The following is a 17,928-nucleotide window of genomic DNA, read 5'->3' as shown; positions in this document are numbered from 1 at the left end:
AATTATATGACATTCAAAGCAGAATTTGGCAGATTTGCCGACTCTGAGACTCAGAAATCCCCCCAGAAGCAGAGAGAGTTTTCATATTCAGGCTGTGAAACAGGTTGTTGTTAAAAAAAAAAAAAAAAAAAAAAGATCATTGTTTTGCTTGATTTGCTAAATTCTATGATGGCTAAGGAACTCTTTTGATGACTTTTGTAGGGCTTCATGTCTTCAAAAATGCAACAAAAAGCGTACAAAAATGTCAGGAAAAGCAACAAATTTACAAAAAGGTGACAAATGTCTGAGGAAAACACAAAATCAGGAAACTTTTTTTTTTTTTTTTTTTTAAACAAAATGTTTTTTAAAAAAGTGACACGCAGTAACAAAAGCATTTCAATAAACTCTACATGTCTGGCCCTTGGTGTGATTCTCTTTTTCCAGTGTGGCCCTTAGTGAAAATGAGTTTGACACCCCTGATCTAGAGTATCATGTATTTGTCTAATGGCTAAAAACACTTCAATGTCACAGTGGGTTTAAAAAGGCATTTACAAAAATCAACAGTATGGTTCTTTGTCATTCATAATAAATAGAATACAGACTGTATAGTAGTAAGAAAGGTGCAGGAGAAACGTCTTCCACAAACATCACAGTGCAGGTTTCATTTAAATAGAATACTAGGACGTACCAAAAGAAATCGGTCACAGAAAACCAAAATAAAAGCACAATTAACGTGCTCATTGAACATCTCTAACATAGAGTTCATGACTGCATCGACATCAGAACGTCACACGTACAAAAACACATTCAGAGAGACACACATGCCATTAAGTCTTAAAATATGGGAGTGTAAACTAGTTATCCTTAATATACAGTGAGCGACTTAAGTCACAACTGACTGATTGAAAATAAATACTAGCAGAATTATTTGTTTCAATTACCACAGTGTATAAACACATAGTCCTATAACCTCACTCCCACTTGCTGATGTTATTAATGGAAACAGAAAATGTCAGTCTAACCCTGCTGCACCAGCCTGCGGTAGTGCGGCATGACTTTGCTCTCGGGGAGGTAAAGTCCCATCTCCAAGGCAACCAGCACCGGGAACTCCAGAGGAATCAACTCCCGTCTGTTGATACGGAAACGCTCTTCCAGCTTCTGCCCGTCCACAGGAAGAAAAACAGAGGAATACATATTACCATGTAGTAAGAGTCTAAAAATGTTTAATAAAAATAAATAACAGTAGTATCCCATTTAATGCCCATGCATCCAACAGAAAGGTTTAGTTTTTCCATAGTGATCATGATGACTTTATATATATGACAGACTATACTATGACTTTTTATATTTTTATGACATACATTTTTATGACCTATACTATATTTTTATGGCATACTATGACTTTTTATATTTTTATGACATACTACATAAAAGGGGACAGAGGGGGAATGACATGCAGCAAAAGGGACCCGCGGTTCCTGCTTTTTTTATGACATACTATACTATGACTTTTTATGACATACCACAACTTTTTTATAAGAAACTATAACACTATACACAATATAAGGATTTGAATGCCTTACTATGACTTTTTTATGACTTACTGTACAATGAAACGCTATATTATGAAAGTATTTTATATTTTTAATGGTATATTCCTTTTTTTGACATACTGTGACTTTTGTTTAATGAATTTGTTTATGGTATACATTTGCTAATTAAGACTTGATCATTTACAATTAAGACTTTATAATTAATTCAAACTAGCCCATGTTAAGGTTATAATCCTTGAGATTTTAATGAAATCCGTTTTGATACTATTAGTGTTTGCCATTTTGTTAAGCAATAGCCATTGAATGCAGGTACATTCTGTACTTCTCTACATAATAGCATTCCCACGTGGGATTTAAACAGTTTGGGACTCACAGGAAACGATGCATGCAAGTAATCCAGGTTTACCGTTTGTAATTTTCATCACCCTCCTTCGTTGAATCAGAGCTGAATGAAGTTACTGCTGATGCAAATATACATTTCCTACCAGTGCTAATTCGCATTAAAAGCATTCAGCTGGCAACACGCAGGGTGGCTTTTATTGTGAAAGTTAACGGTGGCCAAAAACAAGGATTACAACTGTGAATAATTTTAAAACGTTCCCTACTGTAGGCAAAGATCCTTTTCTTCATATACTGTGTGCATATAATCAATGTTCAATGGAAAGTTACGTTTTTTAAGTTTTAAGTTATACAGTTTTAGAATATTATACACTACTATATTATTTCTAATATATTTCTATATAAAACACAGACAAACACAATGTAATGATTAGGTATAATTACTCAAATCATAAATATTATACTAATATACACTGTTTACATATACATTGCTGACTTTTCTGCTATTAATTACACCACTAGGCCACTTTTGCCTTGTAATTTTGAGTTCAATTGCTTTTGTATAGTAGGGCTGTGCAATTAATTGAAATTTTATTCGGCTCCCAGCGATCACAAAAACCCAGCGATTGCCGCCTCTCCTTCAGTATTTTTAAAAAATGTCATGAAGTCGTCATTATACGACTCTGCAGAGCTGTCTGCTCCACGAACGCAAGAGAACAGTCATCCGCTCTCTCTCCCCTTTGAGGGTGAGCAACTGGAACAGCGAGAGGAAGTCATCACTCCCGAAGTCATGGCAACCAAATAAACAACAGCGCGAGTACAGCAGTTTCTCCTCAGGCAGAGTGACAAAGAGCGACAAAAGCCTCGACGGCTGATTTACCATGAAAACCCTGTGAATTATGAAAGCTACAGTCGCTTGGAAAATAGCGTTCTAGGCACTGACTTTGACGAATTTACTGTTTATCAGACCCCAGGTAAGACAAGAAGCTAACGTGCATGAGGGTTACAGGCCAACGTGTCCTGCGTTGTTTCAAGTTTCTCCACTGACATCTGTTTCTGTGGAAACTTTACTTACATCGATGAGTTGTTTGACTTCTGGCTTCCGCAGATCGCTGCTGATCTTTGCTGCCAGCAGCACGCACGCCGCCGCCACCAGCTTCCTGTTGTGCTTGTTGAGGCGTCCCTTCAGCACCAGCTTCTCAAAGTAAACAAAAGCCATCGCTATGGTGACCGGCTGTAGACCGCTGTCTTCGCTCATGGCCCCCATCTCCCTCTTCAGGCTAGTGGAGAGAAGTCACAGTTACGGATTGGCTTTCTGAGAAAGAGTGCACTGTGTTTGAACCAGATCAACAACCACAAGGAATTGTGGAGAGAAGTACAACAAGTTTCAGCCTTCAGAAGGCTGTTAGAGGACATTCCAAGGGGGTGTGTAATCTATCTGCACCTTCTTATCTTGCTCAAAGTCAGCTTGATGTGAGGAAACTTCTCCTTGAAAGTCTCATTCATGTCCTTCTTCAGATCAGATGGTTTCACGTACTCAACGACAGTCGTCTGCAGAGATGAAAAACAAATCAGCATGCCAGGACAGAAGTGACTTGTGTCAGCATGAATTACAGTTGCAATAAAGTTTTACAATTGCGTATATAAACTGCCTCGGTAGGTAATAACCGTTTCACACAGAGGTTACCGTCTTGTGACGCTCCGCAGCAATAAAAGTCATGTGAATGGGACATAATGGGTGTATTTTACTCCAACAGTGGTGGAGGTTGGTTTAGAAGTGGAGATCTGCTTCATTTTACAGATTGAATCAGAACAATTTTAATCTCAAATTAAAAATGGCCCTGTCCCTAGTTTCTGAAACTAATAAGGGCAGTCCATGTGAGACAGGTGCATTTACAACAAGCACTAAAGAAACCAGCATGGCTGCGTCGTTTTTTTTTTTTACATGTAGGTTAGCAGTAACATATATCAATGATACTAGATATTGTCTTAGATTTTGGATATCGTAATAGGACACAAGAGTTGCCTTTTCCCGGTTTTAAAGGCTGCGTTACAGTAAAGTGATGTAATTTTCTGAACACACCAGACTGTTCTCACAGTTCTATTATTTGCCTTTACTCACTTAATCATTATATCCACATTACTGATGATTATTTATCACAAATATCATTGTGTAAATATTTGTAAAGCACCAATTGCCAACCCTACAATATTGTGGCAAAAATCGATAGAGGTATTATCGCACAGCCCTAACCACATAGAATGCAATTTATGATTTTGGTTCACGATCATACTGATAGTATGATGGAAACCCAGATGGGACGGTGTGGCTTAGAATTATTTATCATCATTTAAAAATCTTAGTGCTTTCCATATGGAATAACCAATTACAAAAGTTTTTGCCAAAATCTTCACTTACCCATTATATAAGTCAATTAGCTTCCTATAGCTAGTAGTACTGACAGTGGTTGCTACAGGTCTGATTATGCTGAAACTCAGCCTCAAACACTCACAATGCAATTAGTTTACAGGTATGTTAAGGTCTCCCAAAAGCCCATAATCAGATACAAAAAACATTTTAGTCAAACTTTGAAAGGAATTATTTTAAATATAAAAGACGCATTACTACATGTAACATCCTCTCCTTTCCCTGTCTGCAGTCTTTGTCACGCGCATCTACCCGAAGCTACCAGGAGAAACCAAGTTACTATAATCCCTTAACCGGACTATGAAAAACTAGTTTTCTCGTTGTTAATAAATGAACTTATTGGAGAAAGCCGGCTGTATCCTGAATATTTAACTGCACGTAAACTAACAAACTCTCACCACGTATGATGCAAATATCAGAACCCTCTTATGTCTCCCACAGGGCCACTGGGGGTCACTGAGCAGGTTAGGATCGTACTCTACCACCTCCTCTATACCTGGGGAAAAAAAAAAAAAAAAAAAAAAAAAACTGAGTGTGCAACAACAATAAATAACAGAGGTCAGTTAAACAGTAAAGAAGCAGAGGTGTGTCTGTCGGTGTAGCCATACATTGGTCCTGTGCCACGCTGCTGTTCACACGAGCCGGGGTAAAGTTCCTCTGCCCGTTGCCACGGAAACGGGACTGAGGGGTGAGAGCCGTACCGTTCTCTGGAGCGCCGCCACTCTTCTGCCTCACCAAGGCATTGGTCGGATAAAGGAGCTGAGCGTATGACACCACCTGAGGAGGGAAAATAAGACTGTCAACAACCTGAAAATCAGGCAGATTTATCTGAGTAATGAGAGTACTTCTGTTCATCATGGCACTATACTGCATATCACACAGACATCATTTACCTTTCCATAGTCTGCAAGCTCCACACCTTCCAGGGAAGGAAGCAGGTCAGCAGCCACCACAGAAGACAGCCTCTGTCTCTGAGTCTCCAGCTTAGGATCACTGTTCAGAAAGAGTCACAGACATTTTGTCATTTTCACCGCACAATGAACTCACACTGCCCCATTCTGATGAACGATGAATCACACAGGATGATGAAAACGTAAAAGCGAGTGGTGGGTGTTCTCTGCTTGGGATTGTGCTTTCTTTGTACCTGAGGTGAGCCCTCTCTCCATAGGGCAGCACTGAGAAAGCAGCATATAGCGACCGCTTGGCACAAATCAGCACGATCCTGCAGGACACAGCAAGTACAGGCAGACAAAACAGATGGTGTGTCAGTCTACAAGCCACAGCCACTGCTACTCAACAGCTACTGTACTCATGATATTCATCATTGCTGGCGCTGCACTGACCATCAGTCACTGAGCCACTTCTATGTTGATCTGAGTCACTACCACTACCACTACTAGCTGAACAGCTATTAATGGCCCCGTATTGACCTGGTATTAAAATCTGATCTGAGTAATATGATCACAAAGGGACAGCTGTAGGTACAGGTGTGAATGAACCCAGGGCTCATTGAGGACACATTCACCCGATTCCACCTGCCATTAACATCCTTTCTGAGTGATCAGCTCATAAGTGGAGAGCTCTAAGTACCGGTGAAAACTCTGTAACGACGCATTGAGATCGGCTCTCAAAAACCACATTTTGGAGGTGGTTTGAGCCACGGAGTCTCCACATTATAATATCAGTGAGAATGGGAATGATCCTATTAAAGACCACCTACTTAGTTCTGAGCGGAACTACGTACTCATTCAAAGTATTGAGATGCAAACACTCACATTCTGAGGTGGTCTGGGCCACATGTGTACACATTCAGTCCACATTACAGCAGTGTGCACGCATGTGTGTCCTGGCTGGGCCACATTAAGGACCTTCTATTCAACTGTGAGAGGAACAACATACTCATTCAAAGTATTTCACGTCACTGAAACCACTGAGAGTGAATTGAACAGCAGATTAACCGATAATGAAAAAAGTCTTTGATTGCACCTCGAGATAAGCATCTGATTCTCCCAAAAATATATAACCACCAATATTTTAAAAACAAAGAAGGTTGCTTCTAGCTATAGAAGTGATGTTCTGAAAAAGAATAAACATTTTGTCTGCTAACAATAAAAAGGAATTTTCTAAAGTTGCGATTGTATCTCCTAATTAAGGTAGCTGAAAATTAGCCTCGTGAGACCGTCCTGATCTCGCGAGCTCCAGTTTTCCACTCGCAGATCAGTCTGGCATCTTGAGGTAGAGAAAATTTGGAGCAGTTAGCCAAACGACCGGGCCAATCAGCGTTGGTTTTGAGGTGGGTTAGGTGGTGATAGACAGATGGTTTATCCAATCAGCTAACCAGTATTATCAGCCAGCGGTAGCCCTAATTCTGTTAGCCGCTCGCTAATGCTTTTTTTTTCTCTTGGATCCTTCTTTTGGAATATGGTCCGGGAACCTGAAATGTTGCCTTTTATTCCTAAATTATCGTTACACAAACGGCAAATATCCTTTACCGACATGTTGCTTGCATGCTGAGCTTACGAGCTATGCTTTGCCTGCAGCAGCAGGGGCGGGCTTGTGGTTGTATTTTCATACGCTTCGTGGATCTGATTGGTTGATTTGGCCCGTCTATCACCAACATAGGTGATAGACAGATGGTTCATCCAATCAAATAACCAGTATTTTGCCCCTTCCCAAAAGTTCCCAGATGGATATGCCGAGCAAATGCGAAGCAATCCATCTGGCGGAGTCAGGTTAGCTGAAAATAGGATATATGTTTTATCATTAATAAATTATCAAGAGTGTTAGTAGTAGATCAACTTTCTCTCACTCAATTAATCGTAAACAACCTTCTGAGTTTGTGGGATATTTATTTTTAGAAAAATCAGATGCTATGCTTTACACACACACACACACACACACACACACACACACACACACACACACACACACACACACACACACACACACACACACACACACACACACACACACACACACACACACACACACACACACACACACACACACACACACACACACACACACACACACACACACACACACACACACACACACACACACACACACACACACCTTACAGGTGATAATATTGCAGCACAGAAATCTACTTGTGTTAATTAGCTTAGTTATATGACCCAGATAGATTTGTATCAGCTCAGTAAGTAAAATGCACCGCCTCAAACAGAAACAAAAACTCAGACCTGTGGGGCAATTTAGGATTGCTTCATCACTGTTTTGCACACACCAGCAGAAAACACATGACACATTACATGTATGTGGGCATGAAATGTTAGTAAAGTGGAGGAGGAATGTAAAAAATGGAAGTCAAAAACAAATGGTTTGGCTAGTGGGAAAAAAACAAAAACAAACTATATGACATGTTGTTTTCAGTATCTAAGGGCAGTATGACAGAAGAGTATGAAAATATTCCTAAAAAATTAATCCAAACAAATACCACACTGTTTAATAACAAATATCAATCGACTTAACAACAGTGTTTTATTTCAGTCCCATCATGCTTTGGAGTAAGCTTACGGTTGCTGCAATATAGGGTGTTACATTTCTACACTGCACCTCTTTTGGCTTTTGCAAAGCTTCCAATGGTGATTAAATTTACTGTAGCAGTCACCACGCAGCTGTTGTACTGCTATTATTCCTCAGCAAGCCAAACTAAGTCTCTGTGCCAGAGTTAAGCAGCTTTAAAGCAGGAGTAGAACACTGCTTGTGAGTAAAGGCATATTTCAGAGTCCAAAATAAGCAGCTTTTGTTTGCATTACTTTTTTCTGACAGAAAAATTAGTGGAGCATTCCTCATGGGTTCCTCTATTGTATATAGCAGTGGTTCTCAAACTTTTTTCAATAATGTACCCCATGTGAAACATGCTCTGAGCCAAGTAGCCCCTGACCAGCGCAAAGCATTTTTTTAAAAGGCTATATAAAGAGATACAGGTCTGACTGACTAAACAACAACTTTGTAACTGAAAAAAAATTAAATGCTACTTCAAATGTTTAAAAACCATGACCTAATTAATTTATTATTATAGCATAATTTTTCATGGAATTATGCATGACTAATATTTTTAAAACATATTTAAAGAAATCTCATGTACCCCCTGCAGTACTTCAAAGTACCCCTAGGGGTACAGTACCCCCATTTGAGAAAAACTGTAGTATATAGTATGTAAAATGTTTTTTTATTTGTTATGTAGACTGGAGACTCACCTAGATCCCCTGGTATCGTACTGCCTCATACTTTTGATGAAGTGGACTTTCTTTGGCACTTTAGGTCCAGGAGAACCAGAAACATTCCTTAACCTGAGTAGAAGGAAGACACGAAGACACACTTTATTAATGCATCAACCAAACAAAAAGGGACCTTCACATGATATGGCTCAATCTGTAATCTGTGATGTAAATCTCTTTAGCATCACAAATTTGGAGGTAAAGCCTAAGTAAAGGATCGAGATTTATTAGGGTATTTTCTCCAAACAGCTCACATCATAAACCTGACAAATGATACAAGAGGTGTGTCTTATTTTAGAGCAGACAAGTGACAGTGATTTGTATCCAAGACTCTAATAACACAAGACATCAATCAACCCTGTTCAACGCAAGGTAGTGAAACAACCTAGCTATATACTCCATCTAGCGATATATATCCCATATTATTTATACCTGACATATACATCTTTTAAATGCAGAAAATACTGGAACAGAGAATGAAAGTGAATTCCTCTCATTATACCTGGTGGTTTCATTTCATGCGGAAGTGAGTAGCCTGTTTAAAGGCCCATGTTGAAACACCGAACACTACTATCCTCACCTCTGCCGTGAATCCATAAAATTACCGGCCGGGACCGGGCTCAGAGCGGCGGGCGTTGACCTGACACGGGAGCAGGGCTGGTGTCCGGAGGGGACAGGAGACATAGGGGTGTCCGGGGTTAGCGTATCGGCCGCAGTGCCACCCTCCAAAAATACCTCGTTTGCCCAAGCAGGTCCCGGAGACATTACCAAAGGTCGGGTAGGACTGACTATCCCTGGAAAACTGGAGGACGAGCCACTACCTGACGCCGCGGGTTCTGTCACCTGGGCGAGCGGTTCTTGGCGACCTGCCGACGACAGGGGCACGACCGTTGCGCCGCCGTCTCTGTCCCTGAGTCGCTGCTCCTCGGCGGCTTTTTGGTCGTCGTTTTCATCGCTAGGCTGACACTGCGGTCGTCCGTCGAGTGAGATATTATTAAGGAACAACAAAGCCGCCTGTCTCCTCCTGGAGTCTTTCGTTTTCCTACGGTGCTCTCTGTGTGTTTTAACTGACTTACCGTTACTGCCGGTGGACTGCAAACCGCAGACAGCGGTCGCCATTCTAGTTTCAAATGTGGCAGTTGAACGCAAAGGCAACTAAACGCACAACATTAGCCTCGCCCCTCCGTGCGCGGATTGGCTGTGGTGACAGTTATGTAGCTTGCTCGCAGTTGATTGGGTCTAATATAATAGTGGGAGGTGCTCTTGAAACAAAGGAAGTATTCACCAAATTCACCAATTAAATTTGATGACTTATTTATTTTTTTAATGAGCTGATTAAACCACTTTTTTAATCAAAGCTTAAACTTAATTACATAAAATTGTGTACAAAAAAGCTTTTTGTAGGATTTATAAGCAGTAACTAATGGCCTTATTGATGTAAATAAATACATAATTTACTAATGATTTGTATCAGTTAAAAGCCATCATTAAAAAAAGACAACATGTTTTGGACTATTCCTTTAGCTGGTGTTTATAATAATAATAATAATAATAATAATAATGATAATAATATATTATTATATAAATTGTGGCAGTGGAGCAGGTCTGTGAGGTAGGACGGAGCCTGGTTATGGAGGGCTTTGTGGGTGAGGAGGAGGACTTTAAACTGGATGCGTTGGGAATCAGGGTGCCAGTGGAGGTTCTGAAGGACGGGAATGATGTGATCACGGGAACAGGTGTAGGGGAGGAGACAGGCAGCAGAGTTTTGCATGTATTGGAGTTTATTTAAGGCTTTAGCAGGTGAACCATAGAGGATGCTGTTGCAGTAGTAAATTCTGGAAGTGACGAAGGCGTGAATCAAAGTTTCAGCAGCAGAGAAGGTGAGTGATGGGCAGAGACAGGCAATGTTTTTGAGGTGAAAAAGGCAGTTCTGGTTATTTGGTTGATGTGGTTTTCAAAAGTGAGGTTGCTGTCGAAGATGACTCCCAGGTTACGGATGTGTGGGGATGGAGACAGGATGGAGTATGTTTGCATACAGGTTTATGCTTTCTATTTGTAATAATGCAATTAGTACTTAACTTAGTTAAACTTAGTTAGTTAGTTGTTTTCTCTGGCTGATGTTAATGCTTTCTATTTGGTAATGTTACAGTTATACATTTAGGTTGTCTATTGATAAATGTTCATGCAAATCCTTATAAACCATCAAGTATGTTATGTTAATAAATCACAGATGCCTACCATTAGGTGGTCTAAAAGTCACCAGCTATCCTTTAAAATTTGTGAACAAGTCAGAGGAAAGGGAAACTGTGATGTGAGATCACGAACAATCTACTTATTCTCTCATTACACTGCAGCAATAGGAGTTAAACTGGACACTTTGCATAGGATTTAGATGTTGCTTTCACACCCTATTCACTTCCAAACATCATGCTTGAATATTTTCCTCCGAGACAGAAACTGTGACTCCTAAAAGGAAGTGATCAATTGACAGACTGATATAAATCATTCACAGTTTAATTACAAACAGCATGCTAAAGAGTGTACTCAGCGTTTGAGAGTATAGTTTGTCTGTTAGGAGGCCATACTGACCTTTGTGGATATACAGTACTGTACATAGTGGTGACAAGCTCAGAGCCGTTAATCCATTGATCCACTGCAACGCAGAACAATCAATCAATCTGCATCTGCAAATTTAGATGGTTTGAAATCTATCTATCTATCTGTCTGTCTACTGTGTTTGTCTTGATTTTGTGTAAAAAGGCACTAACACCAAAAGTCAGGTAAACACATTGCTTTTTATTTTAACAACAACATAATGAAATTGTCTTCACCTTCTTGTTAATCTTTTTTTTTTTTTTTCAAATCTTGCTCTGAACAGCAACAGTCTGGAATGACCAGTTTAAGGCTTTTTGATTCTAGCTTTGTGTCTGTGTTTTGAGGTACAGCCAGCCCAACTCCTGCCACAACAAGCAACATTTTATGGTACACCGTGTTGTTGTTACGTGATGGACTCAAACAGTTAGCACCATAATTGAAGCCTTTCTGGCTTTTGCAACAGGGGTGGTAAAGGTGTTCTGTGGGCTTTTTATTTATTTCAGTGTCATCTGGGGAAACTGAGCTGACTGGACAGTGTTTACAACAAAACTGTCATATCGCAGTGACACAATTTCAAATTAATTTAAATGCACATGGCAGGACTCCCCTCCCCTACATACACCCATACACATGCTGGTATGTGAACTCACATACACATACGCGCAAACACACGCGGTTCAGACATTTCCCTTGTGACTACTCAATAGAAAAACAACCCTGATAAAAGAAAGTATGGTAGCGCTTTATTTTACAGGTCCATATATTCTTAATCATTTCCTGGAAGGTTCCTAAAAAACGTAATTTAGCACTAATAATAGTTTAATAAATACCAAATAATCAATTCCAACTAAATGCTAAACAGTCAGTGTACTGCAGGTCAAAAATGTGTAATTTTGTGAGTATGCAATTCATAATATATGAAGAATAAAGTTTATAATGTTTAGTGGATGATGATTAAATCATTTTGGGTTTAAATAGAGCAGTGCTTTCAAGGAAATTCCTATGGAAATCAAGAATTTAAAATAAATTCGTGCCAAATTAAATATTTCTTTCAAGAAAAGTTTTGAGGAAATTAAAAGGAAATAACTAACCTGTAAAATAAAGTGTTACCACAAGTACCCCATGCCTGTACCACCAATAATATCAAAGCTATTCCAAGTCTGGAGTCTGCAGCTATTCTTTTTCCTACATTATTCAGACAACAAAGTATGAATACTGTACAGTTACAGACAGTGCTTTCCCTCTGTAACTTCCTCTTCATTATAGTTTAATTTACACGGAAATTAATGTCCTGTTTCCTTTGCTGTGTAAGATGGATGCAGTATGAAAATACAACTGTTGAAAGTCCGATCAGTAGAATACATCCTGTAAATGTAAATCATAATGTAGCTTTTGTTCAGTACATACACATTCTGAATGAAGGTGCATCTTATTAGAGTAATAGTGATGGCATGTCCCCCAAAACAACAGATTGCTTGTAAACACACACAAATCTCTTTTTTTTTGTTCTAGCTTACCTAAAAAAACAACAGATATAGTACCACAGGAATGTACTTGTAAATCCCACTAATGCTCAAAGCCTTTTCATTATTATTATTATTTCACAAATAATCACATTTTCAACTGTTTTTACATTCAACTCAAATGTTGCTTTTGAACTGCCCTTCAGACATGAAGCAGCATTTTTTAGAGAGAGAGACTCCTTCAACATGAGTGAGTAGCTATGGAAAAAGAATGATTATGATCATCAGTGCCTGTGTTGTATTTATTGTAGATTGGGTTTAAAATTACAGTGTGTGAGTTCACCATCTTTAAATGCCACTCACTCTTCTACATCTTGTTCAGTGATGTTTCACTTCTAGCTGCCATAAATAATCATGCACGTTGAAGGCTCGTCCCTGTTGTCGATTGATCGCCTTGAGAGGATGTGCTGAAGCACCTTCACTGAGGAGGACTTTCTGCCTCTGATTGGTAACTAGCTCCACTTCTCTGCCTACCTGTGCTCTCTCTAACTTCACTGGACAGTGTGCTTTGCTGCTAACGTCGACCTCTTCCTGTACCACACCCTGACCTGAGAAATGATACAGAAACCAAAATATGCACCATCATTAGACAACATCACAGCACTTTGCCTTTGTAAAAAATAAAGACCACACTCCTCCCCTTCCTTGCCTGTTTGTCTCCACTGCCTGACAGTACAGAGAGCAATCAAGTAGGCGTGGAGCTGAAACAGACTGCTCAGTGAGAGTCATCTACCTGCCATTTTATTTAAGGCAGGGTGTCCACGCGGCAGCGAGCTGAGTCACAGCGCTTTCAGCACATCACACGGTGGTCTCGTACTCCATCACTTCTTTGGGTGTGCCCAGACAGCGGTACTGAATCCTTGGCGTGACTGGGGCGCCGCTTTCGAGCACCAGGATGGTTTTACGTAGCCGGCGGTCAATGAAGTGAGCATCCCAGGCGGGGTACTTCTTCCTGGGCAGGTCTATTCGGATGACAGGCCCCTCTGTCCTGGGTGTGAGGTTGGGCACTGGGGCCTGAGCTCCCCGAGGTGGTCGTACCTGAAACACGTCTCCATCTACCCCAGACCCCTGCTCTCTTTCTGACCCTTTAGTTCTCTGAAGGGTCCTGGGGGGGCTGCTCACCACGTCAGGGGGGAGGCTGGTAGCTGGGGAGGCCAGCAACTCCACAGGCACCTCCTTCTCCACAATATAACCCCACCCTGAGACTGGGCCATCAGGGTGCAGCAGACAGTAATACACAAACATGAAGAAGGTGCCCAGAGCGTAGCTGCTGGCCACCACGCACACCATGATGACGGCGTAGAAGTCTGAGGTACGAGGGCTGCGGTACAAATACCAGGCAGTGGTGAGCGCCACGTTCTCAATGAACACAGTCAGGCTGTAGATGAGCATCCTGCAGCGAGTGCGCCCCTCTCTCACACTGAACCAGCAGAAAACATACACAATGCCCACCATCATGTTATAGATGATCTCCTCCCATTTGGACATGCAGAAGTCCGTTTCGCCTTGAATGATCCAAAACGTCATGATGCACCAGTGGGCCACGATGAAGATACCAAAGTAAAGCTGAAACACGGAGGCAAAAAGGGCGAAGGCCAGGGTGCGGGCGCCGATGGTGAACAGGTGCCACAGAATCTGAACTATGACGGCCTTGTAGGTCATAGGTAGCTTATCGTCTCGGGAGTCCCTCAGGACTTTCTGATAGGATGCGACCATCCAGGCGAGGGATATCAGTGAGGCAGAAGCTGAAAGCCCTGAAGAGACAGAGGGAAGAGAGGGATTGAGCAAGAGAAGTTAGACAGGGTGGAAATGGCTCGGGGGTAGCTGTCTTACCATTTAGCCCAGCGGGAATGTACATTTCTCTGCTCTGTAGTGGGCCTGATTGAGGCGAGCACTAGTGACTCATCATGCACAGCGTGGGCTGCAGATGTGTGATTGACTGATGTGACAATTGGTCTTTTTTGGAAACTCACCCTGAAGGGGCAGCACCTGACTGGCCTGGATCATAATGCTGAGCTGCAGTACAAGCTGAGGGGCGCTCTTCAGGAAGGACTCGAGCAGACGCAGCATGCTGATATCAGCGCTCGCAAACATCATGCACCAGTAGTAGTGACGGCGCTCGGGGTCTCTGTGCCAGCGGCTCATCACGCCCAAATACAGGGCGTGGACATACCTGTGTATCAGAGGCAGACACAATTTAGACACATTCGTCAGTGCATTAAGACAGAATTTCTGGTCTAAATACTGTGCTTTAAAAACGTTTGGACATCAAACACAGACTCCCAGAAGTCATAACTCATTATTCAAAACTCTGGGAGTTGTCAGTAGTTCTTGCCAAAAAGATGGTTGCTTGCTCATCTGGGATTTCGACTGGACTGAAACTGAACGAAGCAGCTCTGTGGTTTTAATTTTAGTACAGGCATCGGAGGGGTTGAAAAGCTTATCTGCAATCTTTCTTCAAATAAAATCAGAGGGCTGCAGAGAAAGCCAAAACTGAGAAAGGGAAATTCAAATAAATGCTCTCAATCTGTGGGGGGAAAAAGCTAGATATAAATTTCCTTGTGGAATTCCTCAGATTTGCTGACATGTAGTCCCACCCCAATCTTAGCTTGTCTTACAGTATAATGACCTTGTATAACAAACACACATCATTTTGTAAACACGCAGGTTCACATACATGCACTGTGCAAACATATTTCTGCACTAATGTGTACTTGACACGTGACATTTATTTGTACCATGCAAATACACAGTGTGTAAACCATTACCTTTATCATTACACACAGCCACCTGACCTGACTGTTTGAAAACGAGTGTTGGTTTCCACGGAGGACTGAACCTATAAATGTGTCAGTAATAGCCTCAGGGAGAAGGGTCCGAGGAGCCCTATGTCAACAAGCCCAGTGAACCACAAGGGAGTTTGTGTAACCCTTTTTTGTGCTGCTTCCTTCTACAAAAAGTGTTCCTTGGGATGTAACACACTGAGAAAATAGAGCATATGTGCAGTAATGAGGGTCAAAGACTCAGGAGGACACACACACACACACACAAAGACAGAGTTTCATCGCACACACTCTGCCTGTAACACAACCCCATATCCCATCTCTTATGCGCTGACATTTAATTCTGGTAGCCGGCCCAAAATGATCCTGACTAACAGTGTATCAGTGACGGATCATTCCTGAGTTAACAGCTGAGGGTAAAACACACAGCGGTAATCCTCTTAATGTTCAGACATACTGATCTGAGAGCAGTGGCAATGAATGGAGCACACACTGCAGCTTTAATTGCATTACCGGTAATTCTGGGCTGCCACAATGTTTTAATGTGCTCATGGACACTCTCTCTCTCTCTCTCTCACACACACACACACACACACACACACACGTCTAAGTCTCCAGGAGGAAATAAGGAATCAATATATATTACCCATTGGGCTGTCTAAAGTAGCAGGAAGAGAGAGGCCACAAAGAAAGACCCAGACAGGGAGATTTTATGAAGGCCTATAGATAAATCAAACAATTGATTTGCATCTGATTTCATCATTACACACAATTTATCCTTCTATGTCCCTGTATGTCTATAAAATACAACTTGTCTTTGAATATCATCGCGTTTTGGTGAGCCCTACTCCCACCACAGTTCAGCTGGAAACGTCCTCTGGGCTGGCAGTGGTTCAAGCCTGTCAAAACCTCTCAGGGCACTCTAAGCTTGAGCACTATCTCACCATCACTGACTGAGTAGCTGACCTACAGACCTACTACCACCCATGTGAGAGTAAAGTGTACCTTGGTTTGTTTTTAGTCTCAGAGCGCGTCTGGTAATTAAACATGTTTGGGCTCAGCTGAGAGCAACAGACCGAATCTAAAAACTGCTGAGAGATTTGAGAATATGGATTTTGCCAACATAAGAGCAGGAGCCTCAAAAATACACTAAACAGTGAAAAGGGAGGCGGGTAAACACATCACTGCAAATAGGAAGCAACTCTCATGACAATTTCCTTCAGCAGTCAGGCTCCTTCTTGCCCAAACCCCTGAAGACAAAGGGATTTTTATTTTTCTATATAAGGCGATTGGTGTGGATGAGTTGGTGATTTTCCTGGGAGATGATTGACCTAAAAGCGTGTCAGGGGGTTGGGGGGTGGGGTGGGTGGAGTCTAATTCTCCCCTTCTAAGCTGAGCAGCAACATCAAACAATAAAAATGGACATTCTGGCATTTTGGTAACATTATGATTATTTCATAATCGTTTACCTCTACAGGGAGTGATGCTTGGCTTTGGAGAATGAATACACACACACACAAACACACACACACACACACACACATATATACACACGTACAAAGGCAGAATGTGTAGTTCCCCTCCTCTCAGATCTCAGTAAGCCCAGACTTACCTCCAGACCTGTGCCAGCTGAAAGATGTGAATGATGGCCTGGAAGAACCACATGAAGGCTCTACAGCAGCCCTGGGCTCCTCCCCCGGTGCCCGGCCCTGGCAGCACCCCGGCCGCGGCAGAGCGGCCAGCGCCCCGCTCGCCGCTGTCCTTGGTGCTGAAGTCGCTCTCCTCCGCTCCCGACGCCGCTACCACGGCGGCCGCAGCCGTGCCGCTCTCGACGGTTTCCGAGAAATCGTAGGCGAACCATCGGAAGCTCAGCACTTGCACGACCACGGACGGGACTATCACAAAGACCAGAGTCAGTGCAAAGCACCAGTAGTCCCTCCTTAGGTAGTAGTCAGCGGCCAGCCACAGGTCTGAGGCCCCGTCCGAGAAGAACACCAAAAGGGCGCACAGCGTCCAACAGCAGTCCGGCAGGGAGTAGCGCTGCTCGGCAAGACGGTGCTGGGGAGGCCGCGGGTCCGACCTGGAGGGACACTCGGGTGGGATTTCGTTTCGTAGAGAGACGGGTGCACCATCAGATTTCGCGGCCATGTTTGTTGTAGGGAAGAGAGTGAGTAAGAGATGGGAAAATGATGGAAGGGGGGGGCGTAGCCTAGCCTGTCGGTCTGTATGCATGCGTGTGGGAGAGAGGGAGGGGAAAGGAGGCAGGGAGGAGGGCCAGGGTAGGTGAGAGAGAGATGGGGAGGCACCGCCGCTTATCAATCAGCGGGGATAATAAGAAATAGGACTTTAATTGCGACGATATGACAGCTGCAGGTCTGATGCTGTTAGAGAGAAGATTCCTCTGCAGCTGGTACCTGAGGTCATTACCGTTCATGTTCCCGCACAGGTAGCACGAGCTCCCCTTATACAGCATGCTGCAATGTG

The 17,928-nt window shown here is 42.3% G+C and overlaps 2 protein-coding genes across 3 annotated transcripts; both read right to left on the bottom strand.

The window, feature by feature from the left end:
* Positions 1–567: 567 nt before the first annotated feature.
* On the bottom strand, positions 568–9,715 carry cables2a (Cdk5 and Abl enzyme substrate 2a). Of its 2 annotated transcripts, none has more exons than XM_028583493.1 (9): positions 9,124–9,715; positions 8,523–8,615; positions 5,444–5,521; positions 5,193–5,292; positions 4,908–5,076; positions 4,698–4,795; positions 3,316–3,422; positions 2,947–3,151; positions 568–1,137 (listed from the first exon to the last, which is right to left on the bottom strand). In XM_028583493.1, exons 1-9 carry the CDS (start codon positions 9,660–9,662, stop codon positions 997–999), a joined length of 1,530 nt encoding a protein of 509 aa, XP_028439294.1. In that variant the 5' UTR covers positions 9,663–9,715; the 3' UTR covers positions 568–996. The 2 variants fall into 2 exon arrangements, with proteins under 2 accessions (XP_028439294.1, XP_028439295.1); XM_028583494.1 differs by having other exon boundaries at positions 9,620–9,658.
* Positions 9,716–13,459: 3,744 nt separating this feature from the next.
* Positions 13,460–17,592, bottom strand: xkr7a (XK related 7a). Its single transcript, XM_028583988.1, has 3 exons — positions 17,057–17,592; positions 14,635–14,834; positions 13,460–14,415 (listed from the first exon to the last, which is right to left on the bottom strand). The coding sequence occupies exons 1-3, from the start codon at positions 17,590–17,592 to the stop codon at positions 13,460–13,462; spliced, it is 1,692 nt and encodes a 563-aa protein (XP_028439789.1).
* Between the last annotated feature and the right edge of the window lie 336 nt (positions 17,593–17,928).

Source organism: Perca flavescens, chromosome 7, assembly GCF_004354835.1.
Source record: "Perca flavescens isolate YP-PL-M2 chromosome 7, PFLA_1.0, whole genome shotgun sequence".
Classification (NCBI taxonomy): Eukaryota; Metazoa; Chordata; class Actinopteri; order Perciformes; family Percidae; genus Perca; species Perca flavescens.
Note: the sequence above shows the minus strand (reverse complement) of the source record. Positions and strands in the feature narration are given on the sequence as shown.

Excerpts from the sequence above, each read along its gene's own strand:
- cables2a (XM_028583493.1), bottom strand. The coding sequence starts at position 9,662 with ATGGCGACCGCTGTCTGCGGTTTGCAGTCCACCGGCAGTAACGGTAAG. Across the intron at positions 4,796-4,907 it reads CAGCGTGGCACAGGACCAAT|GTATAGAGGAGGTGGTAGAG; the intron begins GTATGGCTACAC and ends TTTTTTCCCCAG. Across the intron at positions 3,423-4,697 it reads TGATATTTGCATCATACGTG|ACGACTGTCGTTGAGTACGT; the intron begins GTGAGAGTTTGT and ends TCATCTCTGCAG.
- xkr7a (XM_028583988.1), bottom strand. The coding sequence starts at position 17,592 with ATGGCCGCGAAATCTGATGGTGCACCCGTCTCTCTACGAAACGAAATC. Across the intron at positions 14,835-17,056 it reads CAGCTGGCACAGGTCTGGAG|GTATGTCCACGCCCTGTATT; the intron begins GTAAGTCTGGGC and ends TCTGATACACAG. Across the intron at positions 14,416-14,634 it reads TCAGGTGCTGCCCCTTCAGG|GGCTTTCAGCTTCTGCCTCA; the intron begins GTGAGTTTCCAA and ends CTGTCTCTTCAG.